The sequence below is a fragment of the Mastomys coucha genome, unplaced genomic scaffold (genome assembly GCF_008632895.1).
Source record: "Mastomys coucha isolate ucsf_1 unplaced genomic scaffold, UCSF_Mcou_1 pScaffold20, whole genome shotgun sequence".
NCBI lineage: Eukaryota > Metazoa > Chordata > Mammalia > Rodentia > Muridae > Mastomys > Mastomys coucha.
The window spans coordinates 108,668,010-108,685,081 of NW_022196903.1; the positions used below are offsets into that span (position 1 = coordinate 108,668,010).

The following is a 17,072-nucleotide window of genomic DNA, read 5'->3' on the forward strand; positions in this document are numbered from 1 at the left end:
AAAAAACAAAAAAAAAACTGTTTTTTGTAGGACCCAACTTTATTCTTCTATTTTGCTTGATTTATTATCTTGAAAGTCCATTTTAAATATGCCTTTGTAATTTAGTAGCATCTCTCTTTAATACAGCTATAATTTGGTAGATATTTTGAAAATATGTTAGTTTACTATGTTTTAGCATGATACTCAGATTCAGAAAACAAGAAACTTAATTATTCCACATACCTAAAGTTTATTGTACAATACCAGTACTAAATATGAAGTGATAAATCTGTCATGTGCTAATATTATATTAATATATGGTAATTATATCATATATATGATAACATACCTTTTAAGAACTTAGTGAGCTTCTCTCAGACCTAGTCTTCCTGAAGGAGAACCTACTGATTCTCATGATTTGTTTTAAAACTGAGATACAAAGCCGGGCGTGGTGGCGCACGCCTTTAATCCCAGCACTTGGGAGGCAGAGGCAGGTGGATTTCTGAGTTCGAGGCCAGCCTGGTCTACAGAGTGAGTTCCAGGACAGCCAGGGCTATACAGAGAAACCCTGTCTCGAAAAACCAAAAAAAAAAAAAAAAAAAAAAAAAAAAAAAAAAAAAAAACTGAGATACATTTCTCTAGATAATTATTTTTCGGGGGGGGGTGCTGGAGATCAAACCTGCTAAGCACATGTTCTGCCACTGGGCTAAAACAACCTGTCTGTCCTCTGTGTGTAACCACCCCAAATTAAAAAATTGAAGTTCCTGTCTATGACAAGTGCTATAACAGGCAAAATTTGCCTTTTATTTTGTAAAGCCTCCAGTAACGGACAAATGTTGCTTTAAAAAAGAAAGCAAAGTGTATTCCCAAGTACTGAAGTTCAGCATGGTTAGATCTTTGTAGTGTTTTAGAGCTAAATATAGAAATAAGAAGGAATCTTGAGACATCTTCTCCAGGTAAAGTAGTTGGGGAACATAGATATTACATAACTCATAGAGAGTTATTACATAACTCATAGATATTACGTAACTCATAGAGAAGAAATCAGAAAGTTGACTTCCTGATGGCAGCTATGGCAGTGTTAATTCTACTGCCTTCCAAGAGGCCAGACAGTCTCTCTCAGTGACTCAGAGTAACAAGGAAAATATTTTCCTTTTGTCATTGGAAATTAATCATCACTGGTAGAAGATAAGAATATACATATTCTTACATATGTATATATGCATATACATATATATACAATATACATGTATTCTCATGTATGCATATATTTTCCTGGTTCCCAATACATAATGTATAATATGCATATATTATATATAATATATACATATATTATATTATATATTATAATATATAATATAATGTATAATATAATATATAATATATTATATATATATTATATATAAAATATTATATATTATATTATATATTATATATAATATATAATTCCCATCTTTGTTTCTAAGCTTTAACTTCAGCCTTCTAGGAAACAACTGCCCAACTTCCCTGACCTCCAATTCTCTGCTCAAAGGTTGGGAACTGTGCTGGTTTAGTTCCCTAATAGAACACTTGCCTAGCATTTACCAGGCTCTGGGTTCCATTATTAGAACAGCTTAAAAATAAATTTAAAATAATTACTTAACTAAAAACACCAATCTCTAACAGCTTTAAAAAATTAGGAGACCAATAGATAAACTAAATATTGGTTGTTTGTGCCTTATCTTCCAGGGGAAGCAGTGGCCTTCAGTCTGATCTCATAGCCATAGAAAGCACATCCTCTGCACTGCTTCCTGCCATGTTTAGAAAACATGGCCTTGCTAAACCCTCCTTGTGCCTTTACTAGACACTCCACTAATGTGGGTGTAGCTAGGATTACCTGGGACTCCAAATGAACTAATGCAGCCAGAGTTTTCTCTTTTTAAAAAAATCCAGATATGGGAGCATACAACTATAATCTCAGCACCTGGGAAGTAGAGGCCAGAGGATCAGTTGTTCAAGTTCATCCTTAGCTACATAGCAAGTTCAAAACTAGCCTGAGATACACGAATCCCTGTTTTGTACAAAGAAACAAACAAAATGTTTATCTGCTTCAGATCTGTTAGACACAGATTTAGTTCCACCAAGCAGGACCTTGTCTCCTTCTTTTGCTAAGCCCCTGAGCTGTAGAAATGCTAAATCTACATGTGGAACAAGTTCTGCCTAACTTGTAGCAGAGATACTTATCAATACAGATGCTTTATTCATGAGATTTAACGATTGTGAGAACTTCTACCTATGGAAGTATGAAATTGTTCAGATTCTAGCTGAAGAACACTACTGTTAGGCATCCTAATTAAAGTGATCTTGAAAGAACTTTAGCTATTTTGTTAGGTAAGGGACTGCTAATGTGAAAGGAAACTGTCATTAACTAATTAACTTGGTTGTTGTGATTACCCACTAGAAAAGATAAAATGCATTTTAGGCATGTTAATGTCCATGTATGTTTATAATTCCTTGTCTATAAAATTTCTATCATAGCCAGCAATAGTGGCACATGCCTTTAGTTCTAGCACTCAGGAGACAGAGGCAAGCAGATCTCTATGAGTTTGAGGCCAGCCCAAACTCATATTGATCCATATGCCCAGCCCACAATTTCTTCATCTTTTAATATGTCATAATTCTTACCTTCTCTCATGTAAACTTCCCAATGTACATATTAACTCATCTTCTGTCTAATTTTAAGCTTGATATTTTGGGATTTAATTTTTCACACATTTATTGTATAGTCTATGTATTTTGTTGTACCCAGGAGCAAAGATAAAACCTGGTATTCATATAACTTCTATTCTAGCAGAATAACTAATGTAAATGCATTAGAAATGCAGTAATAGCATCACACTAACTAATGTATGCATACAAGAAAGCCTAGCATTTAGAAACCTTTTTCAAATCCCAAGTTTTATATATATATATATACATATATATATTTCAATTTGGATATAGGGATGAGTTATTAGAATGTTCTGTAGGAAACGTAATTTTAGAACATTCCCAAATGGTTCTCACATGCTCTGCCCCTTTTCCTCAAAGGACAACAAAACAAAAATGTTTTGTGTGAAAAAGGTGGTGGTTACCAAAGGCTTTGCAAAGGACTATAAAAGGATCTTCTGCATGGTTGTTAAATTGTTGTTACTTTGTACATATTAACTAATTGGCATAACTGGCATTTTCATGTATGCATATCATATTCACCCCATTACTTTTCCTTATCCCTTTCTTCTTCCAAACTACCCAGACCCTCTTCTACTTTTATATTGTTGTCTTTATCATCCTTCTTTCTCTTCTCCTCCTTCTTCCTCTTCCCCTTCTCCCTCCCTGTTCCCCTTCTTCTTTTATTTTGAGGCCTAATGAGTTTACTTAGGATAACATACAGAAGCATGTGTAAGGGTTATTTACGGGAGCTTGGGCAACTTGCCAGTGGCTACACCACTGAAGAAAATGTCTCTGCCTCCTCCAGCAACCATTAACTGCCCATAGTTTCCCCAGGGACAGATGGGGCCCTGTTGAGCAATTCTCCATTTCATGATGGACATGTATTTTATTCATTGTATTTCAAAATGTTCTACAAATACTTAATATATGCCCAACAAAATGCTAAGTGCTATGTGTAATGAGCAAGACTCCTGTCTTCATGGAGACTGCAGACCATGGGAGAAAACACCATTTTCGACTACTGTGGCCAGAGCAATTAAAATAGAAGACAGTAGTGTCATAGTCATAGATTGAGGGAGCCCAGTGGACCTGGAGACCAGGTGGGAGGGGCCCTCAGTAAGCTGACATTTCCTATCCCAGTGCAGCTAAAATGGAAGAATAATGAAGAGGGAGTCTGCAATTTTGACTTAAAAATGGCAACTGTTTAAAGATTTCTATTTGAAGGGGTCATGTGCAAAAGTTATATTTAGAAAAAGTATCTAAACATATGCTGCTCTAATGTAAACTGAGAGGCAAGCAGCTCTTCCCTCTAACTCCAAGCAAGATCTCTTATGAGGTCCCCATAGAGCAATAGTTTTATTAATGATAAAGTATAGGGCCAACCGAGATGAATTTGCACATTTGAGCCTCAAGTACAAATCAGTCTTTCTCTAAAACAAAATTCACTAGGCATGGTAGTGACCTGTAATCCCACCAAGTAGAGAGGTTGGTGCAGGAAAGTTTCACATTCTGGGCCACATTGTGCTATGCAGCAAGACCTAGTCTCAAACTGTAAAATACAATAAAAAAAAAAAAGTTGTGACTCAGTAGTAAGAACATGAGTTCAGCATGCACAAGGCCCAAGACTCAATCCCCAGCACCAATGATTAAATAAAGTCACTGAGCAGATAGAAATGTTCCCATATACCTTGTCTTACGATAGACATACTATCTTTAGTCTAAGAATAAAAACCATCCACTTGAAGCTGGAGAGATGGCTTATCAATTAAGAGTACTAGCTGTTCTTGCAGAGGACTTAGGTTTGATTCCCAACACCCATATAACAATTAACATCTGTCTGTAACCCAATTCAAGGGGACCCATTTCCCTCTGCTGGCCTCCTCAGGTACACACTGTGATGCAAAGATACAGGTAAATTCTCTCTCTCTCTTTTTCTCTCTCTTTCTCTCTCTCTCTCTCTCTCTCTCTCTCTCTCTCTCACACACACACACACACACACATACACACACACACACACACACACAATTTTTTTTTAATTTTTTAACATCTCAAAAACAAAAAAAGAACCATAAATCTGTTGGTTCTCATATTCAGCAACATTGATTGAGTGCCACCAAGTGCTAGAGATATATGTAAATGTGCCCCAACCTTTGCTCACAAGTAGCCTATCATCTAAGTAAAAGAGCCCACCAACATCTTGAGTATCACATAGAATGGTGCTCAAGATACTACTGCATATGAGAGCCAGATGTTCCACTGTGGGAAAGGAGTGTCCAAAAAATGCCCCTAAGAGAGAGCTAGCCCAGCCTGATGACCTGAGTTCAATGGCCTGAGTCACACATGGTGGAAAGAGAAAATCCTCCACACATACACTGTGGTACACACACACACACATACACACACACACATACACACACACACACATACACACACACACATACACACACTACTAAATAAATATTTTTTATTTTGAAATTTATTTTAATCTTTATACTTTTCCTGCATGTATGTATATGTACATACTTGATACCCAAAAAAAGTAAGAAGAGAGTGCCAGATCCCCTAGAACTTGAGTTGTAGATGATTGTGAGCAACCAAACAGTTGCTGAAAATCAAACCAGATCCTCTACAAGAGCAAGTGCTCTTAACCATGAAACCAACTCTTGAGTGCCCCCATTTTAAATTTATCTTATTGTTTTTATAAATATTTTAAAACAACAACAAAGAATGGTTCCAAAGAAACATTATATAATGTTTTATAAATAATATCAGAAAAGAAGTAGGAAATTTTATTCAAGTTGAAAAAAAAAAATCTGTAAACAGATTACTATTTATTTAACTTTCTGGGAATGGGATACAGGCCTTGCACAAAGGACACCCCAGCTCACGCAGGTTAATTCCTACATTAGGCCTCAATCTGTCTTAAATCTTTCCTTTGCATTCACACTTCGTCACCCCTTGAGAGCCAAATTAAAGGTATTCTGATGAACCTCATTAAGGGGACATTCTGCAGAGTCAGGGGGTAGGTCAACTTCCATCCATTTAATGTCTTTCTTTACAACAGAAACCAACAGCTCATGCGAGCTGCCTGAGATCAACAGGTCCTGTCAGTACAACTTGAACTTCTCCGTAACTGTTTAATTCATGAAACATGAAGATGTTCTCACCTTACCTTTTATGAAGAACAGGGTTTACCAAGATAAACATGACAGTGGCCCTGTCTGCAGGACACTGTTCTACAGAAAGATTAGAGGCATAAAAATTCATAATCATAGCACAGTGTGAACATTTCGATCATTGACATGCTCAGAGTTGGAAGAAATAATTAGCTTGAAATAATTAGCTTTATAGTACTTGAAAGCTCTATAAAGAGAGAGGATGACTTTGCGTAATGGATGGATAGGAGTTGTCTCTCAATTCATGTTCAAATGAACATGTACTCCTGTTTGCTAAACAGATCCTTCCAATTTCCTAACAGGATCACATGTTGCCTTTTTTTAACTGAAGAAGTAAATAAGTTAATTTTCATTTGTCTGTGCTACCGTTGTGAAATTAAAACATGAGCAAACCAGCGCTGGGTGGAAAGAGGAGGGGCTCGCACTGTGGGAACCAAGATTAGGGAGAGCACAATGCGGAGCCCTAGTAATGATCCAATGATTCATCCTGTCATTCCTCTTCCTCTGTAGCCATCAGGTTTGGGCGGATGCCACAGGCCGAGAAGGAGAAGCTGTTGGCGGAGATCTCCAGTGATATCGACCAGCTGAACCCAGAGTCTGCTGATCTGCGAGCCCTGGCAAAGCATTTGTATGACTCATACATAAAGTCCTTCCCGCTGACCAAAGCCAAGGCGAGGGCGATCTTGACAGGAAAGACAACAGACAAATCAGTTAGTTCTCTTCTGCTCTCTTCATTGGGGGTGGCTGGGGCTGGGGCTTGTTTCCTTTGACTAAATGATTTGCTTCGGTGCGCATGCGTATGCAAAAAAAAAAAAAAAAAAAAAAAAAAAAAAAAGTTCAGCTGCAGGCTGTTAAAATCTAGTGGCAGGCTACGTCCAAAACACAGGAAATGTCTTCAAATAGGATAAGTAAACATTATTCTGAAAGGGGAGTAAGTCCTCCAAGCTGTAATAAAAAACCTTTGAGAGTAATACAAGAACTCATAGGTCATCTCTACACTCATGAATGAACGTGAAGCCTTCTGGTCACAAGACTGTCTCAGAAGTCATGCAGGAGGCTGAGCAGGTGTGGAAAGGTGTTGTGTCCCACTTCTACCTTTCAGTTTTTCTGTGGTCATTTGTTGCAGGTCCAAAGTGGGCACAAAAGTACATCAGGATATCTTGAGACCTATTTCCTTACAGTACGGTACCTAGCTTTATTCCTGAGAACCTGAAGACTCTAGCCTTCTACTATATACATGAATTCTACTTTCTTCAAGGATCTAAGTGGCCTATGCTACTCCAATGGAGTGTTTGTTTGCTTTGGTATGCTAAATATCCCAGGCAAGAATGTTGGGTGCATGTGTGCTAGAACTACCATACAACCCCAAGACACAAAAGGATTCTTAAGTACCTGGAGATTCATTGAGTGACACTGTTTAGAAAATTCATAATGGGTAAAAATTATCATTGAATCTAGTTTTCTAGGAAGCAGAAAGCTTCTGATATGAAGCTTTCATTAATTACATCAAACTACATTACATCAAATTACATTAAACTGAAACCTAGATGCTGCTCCCCAGTCCACCCGCAGCTGGAAGTGTGTCCTGGACCAGGTCTCTGTCCTTCAGGTTTTACAGCCAGGGTCTGGCTTTGGTATTATGGTCTATGATAGGATGAATATCCCTAGGCAGTAAGAGCTACAAGTCCCATGCAGAAGTGTAGTCACTTACTTTCAATGGCCAGGAGAGCCGGTCAACTATTAGGTGAATACATATAACTTGATCCCCGTTCAGATTTTAGGGGAAAAAAATCCGTATTATCTCCTAATGTATTTTGATGGCTATTTCAGGTTATTTCTTTCTTTTTAGTTAAAGGACTTCGAGTGGGGTCAGCTAATAGCTATGAGGAAGCCACATGTCAGTAAGAACAGTTGAGTTTCTCCCTGCAGGAGAGGTGATTGATACCTTCACAGTGATACACAAGGGCCTAGGCACTACAGTTTCCAAGTATTTTGCACATTCTTTACATTACAGCCCAGGGCCATCTGAAGGCTGCTATTGTTTATTATTATCTTCATTTAAGAAGAAGGAACTGAAGTGGAGAGGGGCAAGCACCTAGAAAACCTAAGGCTTTGATGTAAGCTTCCCAACTTCTAGTTGGGAGCATTCTCAGCATGCTATTCTAGGACTATGGAATAGTACAGAGGGATCTGTGCACTTAGTACCAAAAGCAGCCATAGCAGAGACACACGAGCGAAGCCTCTGCGGAGCTGATTTGATTACAGAGAAAGCTTACTTCAAGGGCAGAAAAGTAAAGGAACACTGCAGAGCCAAATGACTAAACAGAATTAACACTTGAAGGAAAATTGCAACTGCTTGCCAAGGACAGGTGCAGGAAAGAGGACTGGAGTCTGGGTGCTACCGAATTAGGCAGTGGGGAGGGAGGAGGTTGCTGAAAGGCAAGCCAGTTCAGTTTTACCTAGAGCCACTCGTCTTGCAGGCTCTCCGTTCTTAACCATCTTAACCTCCAGTGCACACCATGCTGGAAATTCTATCAATTTAGTACTACTTAAAAGCTAGGTGAGGGAGAGAAAGAGAGAGAGACTGAAAGCCAGCCCACCCTAACAGGCAAGAATCTAAGTGTATTTAATGGTGACAGCTTGCTCCTATCTTTGTTCTGAGAGATGCAGTGCCCAAGCCACTAGACATCACTTGGAAACCTCATCCCAGCTGACGTTTTGGCTCTAGGTCTTTGAGTTAAAAATAAGATAATTGGAGGCCCTTTGTGAAACAAATAGCTATTAAGCTGCTTTAAGGAAGGGGCTACAAAAGCTTGATTATAGACTTCGCAAGCTCAGAGACCAAGGGTTGTCATTTTTCCCTATCACACATAAGCTTGTGCTTTCCCCATAATAGTTACTCAGACTATTTGTTTAATTGAATTAAAGACAGTTGCTTATGCCCTTTGAAATTATGGACTTTCAACAGAGGGCTTTTCACTAGCCCAATATTTGTTCATCAAACTAGACATCGTTAGCAATTGGATAGTGACAGAATTGCCTCCAGTTAGGGTCTAGAAAAAGAAAAAGAGGCCCAACCAAATATAAACAACCCATTCACTGATTATACAGAAATAAAAACAGTGTTTGGCACTGTTTTCTCCTTATCTGATGAAATCAAATTGAGCACCAATGGAAACAGTGCAATAGAGAATATGGAAGAGAAACCCAAAATGTGATTTGCAGTGAGAATTGTTCTTTATCAGCATGGTCTTATTATTCATTTGATAGCATCTATCTCAGGGGTGTTATGTTATCTCTTGGCCAGGACTGTGAAAGCTAAGATTTGCATTGATAGGGAAAGTTTTGCTGAAGTGTGGCCTCTCGAGATGGTGGGGGATGTGAGAAAGTGACTGAGGCCATAAGGGGAGAAGCTTAGGTCTCATTACACACCCAGCTTGCAGCTGATGTCATCAGCATCTGTTAGGCCAAGCCTGGGGGAGGCTGCTCAGTGTAGTGGATGACCAATTACCCATAACCCTCGCAAAAGGAAATGATCAGACTGAAGGGGCCATTCTTTATGATTATCTCACTGCTCGATTTAACCATAGCCTGTTAGGGACCCACCAGTGCTGCCCTCTCAGCCTTAGCCTCTGGGCTAGCAGGGGCCACTCCCCCTCCTCTACTAAACTTCCTTCTTCTATATCTTATTCCCTGGGGCCACTCACACCTTTCAAAAGAGATAATTAAATGTTCCTGATCTTATCCAATCAATTTTAACATCATATTTCTGGGATAAGATACCAATAATTTTCATCATCTTGACTCCAAGAGTATGGACTGGGTATTCTAGTCTCAGGGTTAGGGGGAGGTGTGCTATAGAGTCACTAAAGAAGTCTTAGGAGCATTATACCTTTTCAACACCCTCAAATAGAGTGGAACCCATTTTCCCCACTACCTAACTTTCTTCCAGGGGTTTGTTTCAGCACAGGCCTTGCTGAAGAAATCCTGGTGATCTCTGAAACCCATGAGTGTGTTGAAACTAGAACCCTCATTTCTTGAAGTCAGTTTGATAATCGAATGGACTTTGGAAGTTTAGGATGTTTGACTATCACGCTGGTACAATGATCACATGATCTCATGTTTGTTGATGAAAATAAACAGAGTGGTTTTCAAAAACCATTCTCAGTGCCATGGCTTGTCATAAAGCAATAAATAGAAAAACCCTGGGTATGCCTGCCAACTCTTCACTCCACATCTGAGAGTGATGCCTAGTGAAGTCCTGGCTGTATTCTATCTACAAATAAGAAATAAAACTTTTATTTGTACTGTGTTGGACTTTGGGTTCCAAGGCATCATGTTGTTTAAGACAGGCACATGTAAAGTCGCTATTCCTATAATAGGAGCAAACTGGTGCCATTAGAAAAGTGGCCATTCTGAATAGTATATGAAATATAAAACCTCTGAATCATAAAGCCCATGCAGAATCATAAACTGCTCTGGAAACATTCCTGCGCCCATTTACATTTATGCTTTCTAAAATATACAGTGGCCATCACATTATACTGACTCAAGTGACGGGGGAAGATAGGTCTCTTTAAATCCTACACTTACAGCTAAACAAAGTAGAGTCTCTCTCCATCTTTGAAAGAGTCTGAATGAACTGAAATATCTATCCTCCCCTGAAGAGAAAAGTATTGAGGGAATCCTCAGAGAAAAACTTAGGGACCCCAGAGAAATAAAATAGAAAATAGTGCTGAGTAATCCCCAAGATGTCTGAAGTTAAGGTCCAGGCGTTTTTGATCCAACTATCAATAATAATAAAACAAATTCCTTTATAACCAGAGTTATCGGTAATAGCTAATGATATGACAGATCTGAACTAATATTATTCTATGTTTGGATGTATAACTCAGTAGTAGAACACTTGCCTACACATACAAGGCTCTGGGTGCCATTCCCAGTACCAGACAATAACAATAATATTCAATATAGCTAAGGGGGGAAGCATTTTGGCTTCTTTACTTATTTTTATTTTATTTATTTATTCTTTAGTTGTTGGACTGAGTTGGCCAGTACCTTTGTTTATCCACTGAGTAACTGTTTGGCTGAAATTGAACAATTTATTTAATAGCTGTGGTTATATGCTGGTTCATTTGAATGCAAATAATTCTTATTAAGTTTTCATTTGTTTGTCTTAAATCACTTAACTACATGGGGACACAGCATTACATCTGACAGTCTTTTTTTTTTTTTTTTTTTTGGTTTTTCGAGACAGAGTTTCTCTGTATAGCCCTGGCTGTCCTGGAACTCACTCTATGGACCAGGCTGGCCTTGAAATCTGCCCGTCTCTGCCTCCCAAGTGCTAGGATTAAAGGCGTGCGCCACCACCGCCCTTTGACAGTCTTTCTAACTTAACTTCTATCACAAGCAGCAGTTGACTCTAGGAAATATCATTCAAAAGGCACTGCCTGAGGACCCCAGAACAGAAGAGCCCTAGTTCTTTCCAGAAAAGTAATTTTATTGAAAAGGGTTTAAAGCCATGGAGAAAGAATTTGAAAAGAGACAGTCAAGAGGGTATCCTGGTTCTACATAGGGTTTGCTATAAAGAACTCTTTGACTTTGTAAAGTACCTCAGCTTCCAGTTTCTTCCTATTTAGAGAGCAATGGTGCATGCTTTCAGAAGAGTCTTTGCATTCTGTGGTCCCCATGGTTTTCAACAAGCAAAACTGAAACACAGGAGCAAGAACAGAAAGAAAGTTGAGGAAACCAATGTGCTTTGGGGTTAGCATTCATTAACTGTAGTTCATAGAGGACAAGATGTGTGCCTAATACTATGAAAGCCAACTGATGCAGAAGACTGGAATAAAATTTAAAAGATAGGCTCTAAGAATGTAGTGTTCTACTTTGAAAAAAAAAAATCTAAGTATTTTATAAGATGGAGAGGCCCATGAAACAAGGCCATATTTTCCCAAGCCAGGTTATTGTTGGTTTGGTTTGGTTTGGTTTGGAAACAGAATCTCATGTACCCTGTGCTGACCCAGAATTCACTCTGTAGCCAATGGTCAACTTAAGCTCCAGCTTCTCCTGTCTTTACCTACTAAATGGTAGGATCATGAACAAGCTAGGCAGCACCATGCCTGGCTTTTCTCACTAAGCTCTGATTCCGTACTGTTGTTACCATGTGATTTCCTGTGAGTAGGTCAGGTACTATGCAGATATGTGGCTAACTAGAGAAATCACCCAGAGAAACCTGAGCTGTGCTAGTTGAACTTTCTTATTTATCTCCTTTAATGGGTTGTTTCATTAGTCAAGAGGAGCTGTGAACTTAGTATTTGTGTAGTCCCTTTCATAACTCATATATTAACATGCTGATGGATTACTAAGAGGTAGATACACACCGTGTTACAGGCTGAGGTTAGTATTTATGAACCCATGTCCAATCCCTAGTGGTAAAGAAAGAGAAGGAAGGAAGGAAGGAAGGAAGGAAGGAAGGAAGGAAGGAAGGAAGGAAGAAAAGAAGGAAGGAAGGAAAGAAGGAAGGAAAGGGAAGGGAAGGAGGGAGGTAGTGGGGAGAGAAGGAGGGAGGGAGGAAGGAAGGAAGGAAGGAAGGAAGGAAGGAAGGAAGGAAGGAAGGAAGGAAGGAAGGAAGGACCATTCTGTGGCCAGCAAAGCTTGGGCATCAGAAAAATCTCATTCCCAGAGCCTTGGCCACTGTTCTGGGAGCAATTTTGTTCTCATCATTTGCATATTTTTCTTAGACCATGTATTCATTTAGGATCCTAAAGAACCTAGATGGTTCCCTGAGCATGTCTAGTTGTAGCTTTTGTTCCTGCTATGTAATATGCCTACCGAGCCATTTGATGCTGTTTCTGAAGGTAAATACATTGTAAAATAGATAAAAAAAAAATTTACTAAGTCAAATTTTAAAGACATGACTCCTCCTGCAATTGGTATAACATCAGAAGACACTCTCCAAGCTATTCCAAAGTGCTAGGGCTCACTTAGCTTTGTACAGACTGTGATCAACAGTTTGTTTTATAAAGAATACTGTAGCAAAAGAAGGCTGTCAATGATGCAGAGTGTTAACAACTGGGTTCCCAAGAGACAGGCAAACCACTACTTTCTTAGGAGTTTTGAGGATGAGGAAGTCCCAGTGAGATGTGAAAGTGATGCCTAAGAGGATCATTTGAAGTATGGGAACTGGTAAGCTGGTGGCCTGGGAATCATTCTCTCAGTTTGACAGATCCACACAGAAGCAGAAAGAATTTATGCAGAGTCAAAAACAAACAAACAAAAAAAGCCTAGCATAATAAAATATAACTAGGAAAAACAACAACAAAATCTCTACTGGTGTTCATTTACATGTCAATACTCTCATACTCTCTGCCAGCTCCCCACTTTTTCAGAAATGCCGAAGGGTTTTGTTTTTTGTTTTTTTGTTTTTGTTTTTCAAAACTGTACTACTTTGGCATAATGATGGTGGGGGTGCTGCCTCTTCTCTCTGTCCTTGAGTATTTTACTGCCAGGATATCCTGACCAACACTGATTGCCAAGGGGTTAAAGTCTCATTGTTGTTAAATTGGGAGAGAAAATTAGCAGGATTTGGTGCCCTATGTTCAGCTATCCCAGAGTTTCAAAAACAGGAACCTGGGGCTTTATATGAGGGGCAGGGGAAGTCAAGGAGAATCACAAGGGTGATGGACCAGGGCAGAGTTCCAGATAAATCGCTTACTTGGAGGTAAAAGAATCTGATGCATATGCTCTGTGCCAAGAACCCACATGACTGAGCAGAAGCTCACTAGGAAGCTGAAGGGGCAAGTCTGGGTACAGTCGTCCTGGGTGTGAAGAGATAGTGTACTGTCTTGATTCTGTGCTTGTATTTCCCATCCTGGGGATGGAACTCAAAGCCTGAGCATTCTAAGCAAGCACTGTGGTTATGCCTACCTGAGGTGATGATTTTATGTTCATGTTATCTGTAATAGAGCATGTTTGGTTGAACTGCTTTCTCTGTGGTCCACACTCAGGAGAATAAAGGAAATCAAGGAGCTAAGGACTTGACATGCTTGGAACCTCGTACTTAATCCCCAGCAAGTTGTGTGTGTGAACCAGGTGTGATAGTGCACCCCTGTGAAATCTCAGCACTTGGGAGGTAGAAGAAGGAGGATCAGACCTTCAAGATCATCCGCTGTCATATATCAAGGTTAAGAGCAGCATAGGTTAGGTACCAGAGGCCTTGTATAAAAATGTTAAGTCACTTATATTTTGTTAATATAAGTTATAGTACACTATGATGCCCCCTAGAACACCAATAGAGGAGGAAGAGACAGGGAGAAGGAAAGCATTTCTTCTAGGTTGTGTAAAATCATTTTCATCCTCTCATATTTTTCTCAAGGTTAGAATCTGACTCTCAGGGATAGCACAGTACATTTAAATTGTTATAATTGACTCTGCCTTTTCTTTATCTTCTCCTTACTAATGATGCCGATTGTGAAGACTTAGGGTAAACCGAAGCAAGATGTCCAAGAAACAGTGAATATGATTTGCTCCTAGTTGTTGTCAACCATCAAAGGCAGCAGCAAGCCTCTGAGTCCTCTCGTCTCTCCTCTCTGAGGTGTGATGAGCATTATGGTTGAAGTGAACTGAGGGCAGCAGTATTTCTAGAGCAACCCAACCCTGAAGCATTTGGAAATCTACTCAGTTTAAGAGTCCTCAGTATGGAACAGACTGAACTTGGTGAAAATCAGGGACGCTTATCTGCAAGAGCCCATAGTTAAACCTCTAGCCAGTACATCTTGAAGCTGGCTACTCTTGCCACTTGTGCAACTCACCCCCACCCCATCTTGCCATTTAAGCACACACACACACACACACACACAGAGAGAGAGAGAAAGAGAGAGAGAGAGAGAGAGAGAGAGAGAGAGAGAGAGAAAATACACACTAGAAGTACAACTAGAGTCTCCTCTAGAAAAGAAATGGAAACCTCCAATTTTGTCAACTTCCCAACACCATGCTTTTAATCCCAGCACTCAGAAGGCAGAGGCAGGTGGATCTCTGAGTTTGAGGGCAGCCTGGTCTACAGAATGAATTCCAGGACAGCCAGGGCTACACAGAGAAATCCTATCTCAAAACAAAAACAAAGGGGCTGGAGAGATGGCTCAGCAGTTAAGAGCACAGACTGCTCTTCTGAAGGTCCTGAGTTCAAATCCCAGCAACCACATGGTGGCTCACAACCATCTATAACAGGATCTGACTCCCTATTCTGGAATGTCTTGAAGACAGCTACAGTATACTTACGTATAATAAATGAATAAACCTTTAAAAGAACAAAACAAAATAAACAAATAAGCAAAAAAACTTGAGAATTTAGAAGGGTAAATGACTTACCCTAAGTCATATAGGTAACTAGCTAGCCCTCACTCAGCAGCTGACAAGGCTCACAACCATCTATAACCCTAGTTTTGGGGGATCTGACACACTGACCTGTACAAGCACTAGATACACATATGACACACATATATGCATACAGGTCAACACCCATACACATAAGAGAAAAATAAATAAATCTTGGGGGGTGGGGGGCGGTAAGCAAAGTTAACCATAGACCAAAAACCAGGACCCAGACAGCCTCAGTTTTTATTCCAATGCTCAGCTATATAAATTATTTAATAAAACTAAGGTTATCTCTTTCTAGGTTCAGTACATGTAATAAGTGCAGAATGTTCCTTCTAGTTGATCAACCTTGAGAGTTTCACAATGATCATAAGCCTTTGGCTAGTTCTTTAAAAAAAAAAAAAAATAGGGAGTAGAGTATCATGACAAACATGAATTACTTTTCAAAGCAGCCTGTTTATAAACCTGAGTAGTTGATCCCTTTGTTTTACTTATTAGTTGATCCCTAAGAACACCTATATTAAAATGTAAGTTCAGACCTGGGGCTGCAGCTCAGTGACCAAGCATTTGCTTAGCATACAATAGGCTTTGTGGTTCGGTCTTCAAAACTACAAAAAGTAAAAGCTCAAAACCGTTCTTATTTTACTATTCTTTGCAGTATTTTACCCACAGGCCTGCTACTGCTGCATTTTCTGAAACAGATGGCTTCCAGAGCACAGAAAAAATAGACATTTTCGCGGCTCAATATTTTTAATCTGCTTCAGTTGATGTTTTTTATAGTGAAATAGATTTTATATGTTCACTGTGTTTCCTTTGTGGTCTGAGTAAATTTAATCTAAAGCTGCAAGATTAGTTTATGTTCAAGTGGGTCTTTTCAATTTTAAGCTGTTTTAATTATTTTTTTTAGTTTTTGTTTGTTTTTCTTTTTTAAAAAAAAGGCTAAACACATGTTTTCTTGAAATTCAAGAAAGACAACAGACTTTTTGTGTATTTAGTCAGTCTCGGGGTAACATAGTAGTAGTACAAGTAGAAGAAAGAAAGAGCAGAGTTGACAAAATATTTGCACACAGCAGATCAATAGTGACTAGGAAGAGCCTTTCTCCTGTTTAAGTGCCTTCATCTTTCACAGTTTTACTCAGCAAAGCAAACACATATACAAAATCGTCTTCAGAATGATTTTAGGGTGGTGCTCTCACAGAACAAGGAACTCAGCCACTTTCCCTTTTTCATTTGCAGCCATTTGTCATCTATGACATGAATTCCTTAATGATGGGAGAAGATAAAATCAAGTTCAAAAATATCACCCCCCTGCAGGAGCAGAGCAAAGAGGTGGCCATCCGAATTTTTCAAGGATGCCAGTTTCGATCTGTGGAAGCCGTGCAAGAGATCACAGAGTATGCCAAAAACATCCCCGGTTTCATTAACCTTGACTTGAATGACCAAGTGACTCTGCTCAAGTATGGTGTCCATGAGATCATCTACACGATGCTGGCCTCCCTGATGAATAAAGATGGAGTCCTCATATCAGAGGGCCAAGGATTCATGACCAGGGAGTTCCTCAAAAGCCTGCGGAAGCCCTTTGGTGACTTTATGGAGCCCAAGTTTGAGTTTGCTGTGAAGTTCAATGCACTGGAATTAGATGACAGTGACTTGGCCATATTTATAGCTGTCATTATTCTCAGTGGAGGTAAGATTCATCTTTTGATTTTTGCCTAAGAAGGTGGGATTGTGGTGGAATTGTTGGTGGAGTTGTGTCCTTTTTACTGGCTGTGCGTAAAATGGCACGGCGCCATAAGCGTGTCACTCCCCAAGCTAAGAACCATAGGCTTGCAGAGTGAAGGCTGTGGGGATCCC

At 39.4% G+C, this 17,072-nt stretch overlaps 1 protein-coding gene across 5 annotated transcripts in view; it reads left to right on the forward strand.

Moving 5' to 3' along the window:
- Pparg (peroxisome proliferator activated receptor gamma) overlaps window positions 1–17,072 on the forward strand; it is a 130,940-nt gene that overhangs the window by 96,223 nt on the left and 17,645 nt on the right. For all 5 annotated transcript variants that reach the window (XM_031382998.1, XM_031383000.1, XM_031382999.1 and 2 more), the window contains 2 exons: window positions 6,357–6,556; window positions 16,455–16,905. In XM_031382998.1, the coding sequence (XP_031238858.1) occupies window positions 6,357–6,556; window positions 16,455–16,905 (651 nt within the window). The remainder of the gene's footprint in view (window positions 1–6,356; window positions 6,557–16,454; window positions 16,906–17,072) is intronic.